This window comes from Alexandromys fortis, unplaced genomic scaffold (assembly GCF_014885135.2).
Source record: "Alexandromys fortis isolate MF-2015 unplaced genomic scaffold, M_Fortis_MF-2015_v1.1 scaffold_9665, whole genome shotgun sequence".
In the NCBI taxonomy this organism is placed as follows: Eukaryota; Metazoa; Chordata; class Mammalia; order Rodentia; family Cricetidae; genus Alexandromys; species Alexandromys fortis.
In genome coordinates this window covers 1-1,138 of record NW_026077520.1, presented here as the reverse complement: position 1 = coordinate 1,138, position 1,138 = coordinate 1, and the positions used below count along the sequence as shown (strand labels likewise).

Here is a 1,138-nt window from a genome sequence, read left to right as displayed (position 1 = left end):
TCGTGGACACAGCTGGCCTCGCTGAGCCCGGGACAGGAACTGTGCACAGCGTAGACAGACATGCTGGGATGTTCAATGAGAAGGTTTTCCATAGGACTTGTCTCCACCTTGACAGTGGTTAATCCACCTGCTGTAAAACACGGGGGAGGGGTGATGAACCAGCTCTCCTCCATGGGGCAGGACTCAAACTGGAGGAAGCAGGAATCACTGGTGTCAGCCAAACACTCCAGAGATGCAGGTAAACAGGAGAAGACTGACGTGTGCTCTGTTGGAGACTCTTCGCTGATGTCATCATCTTCCTCCTCCTCTTCCTCTGCTGAGAAGCCAGTGCACGTGTCTAGATTGTGATCCACATTGCACAGGGGAGTGGAGCAGTCAGTTGTGGAGCCATCCATCCAGTTCATGACAGAACAAAGGACAACATTATGTTAACAGATGCTCACAAAGGAAGCTTTGCTTGTAACAATTTATAAGTTAATTTCCAACCCGTCTGTGTATAGTAATACTGGCATTAAGGAATGGCTTTAGGATCTTCTGTTCTGGCAAATAAACAAATTATGTGCTCCATGGGTTCCTGCTGCTCATGAGGGTTTCCCATTGAAGGGCTCTGCGTGGATCAGGCTTTAAGAGCTGCAAAACTGGAAAGCCTGGCGTCAGTCGGTTTCACTGACTGGAGTTTCTAGAGCTGGCCTTATTTATTTACTTTTAAACCTTAAAGATTACATCCAGGAGCTCACATTTTCTGTGCATATATGTATACATTCGTGTTTGTGCACAAGATGGTGTTGGGGGGGTATGTGCAGAGAAGCACCCTACTGACTGAGCCACACACAGGTACCCGCAGCCCCAGGAGTTTTCTGGTTTGAGCCAGGTGTGGTGGTATGTGCCTACGATTGTAATGATTGGGAAATGAAGGCAGGGATCAGGAGGCTATCCTTAGCGACATGGCTGGCTGGAAGCCATTTGTGCTGTGGTGGTCGACTGTTGAGTATACCTTACCTATGAAGTCAACAAGGATCCATTCGTCATCTTCTTTCTCACGGAATTCTGGCTCTTGGTTGGGAGAAGAAGTGACTTCACCCACAAACATTTTGTTCAGTCTCTGAAACATCATTAAGGCAAGATTGAGACTTTGGCT

The 1,138-nt window shown here is 47.6% G+C and overlaps 1 protein-coding gene across 1 annotated transcript; it reads right to left on the bottom strand.

Moving 5' to 3' along the window:
• Positions 1-8: 8 nt before the first annotated feature.
• Positions 9-1,132, bottom strand: LOC126496586 (tumor protein p53-inducible nuclear protein 1; the record flags this gene model as incomplete). The annotated part of the gene is made up of 2 exons (XM_050134055.1): positions 1,000-1,132; positions 9-337 (listed from the first exon to the last, which is right to left on the bottom strand). Coding segments are annotated over exons 1-2 (444 nt in total), but the record flags the coding sequence as incomplete, so codon positions are not given.
• Between the last annotated feature and the right edge of the window lie 6 nt (positions 1,133-1,138).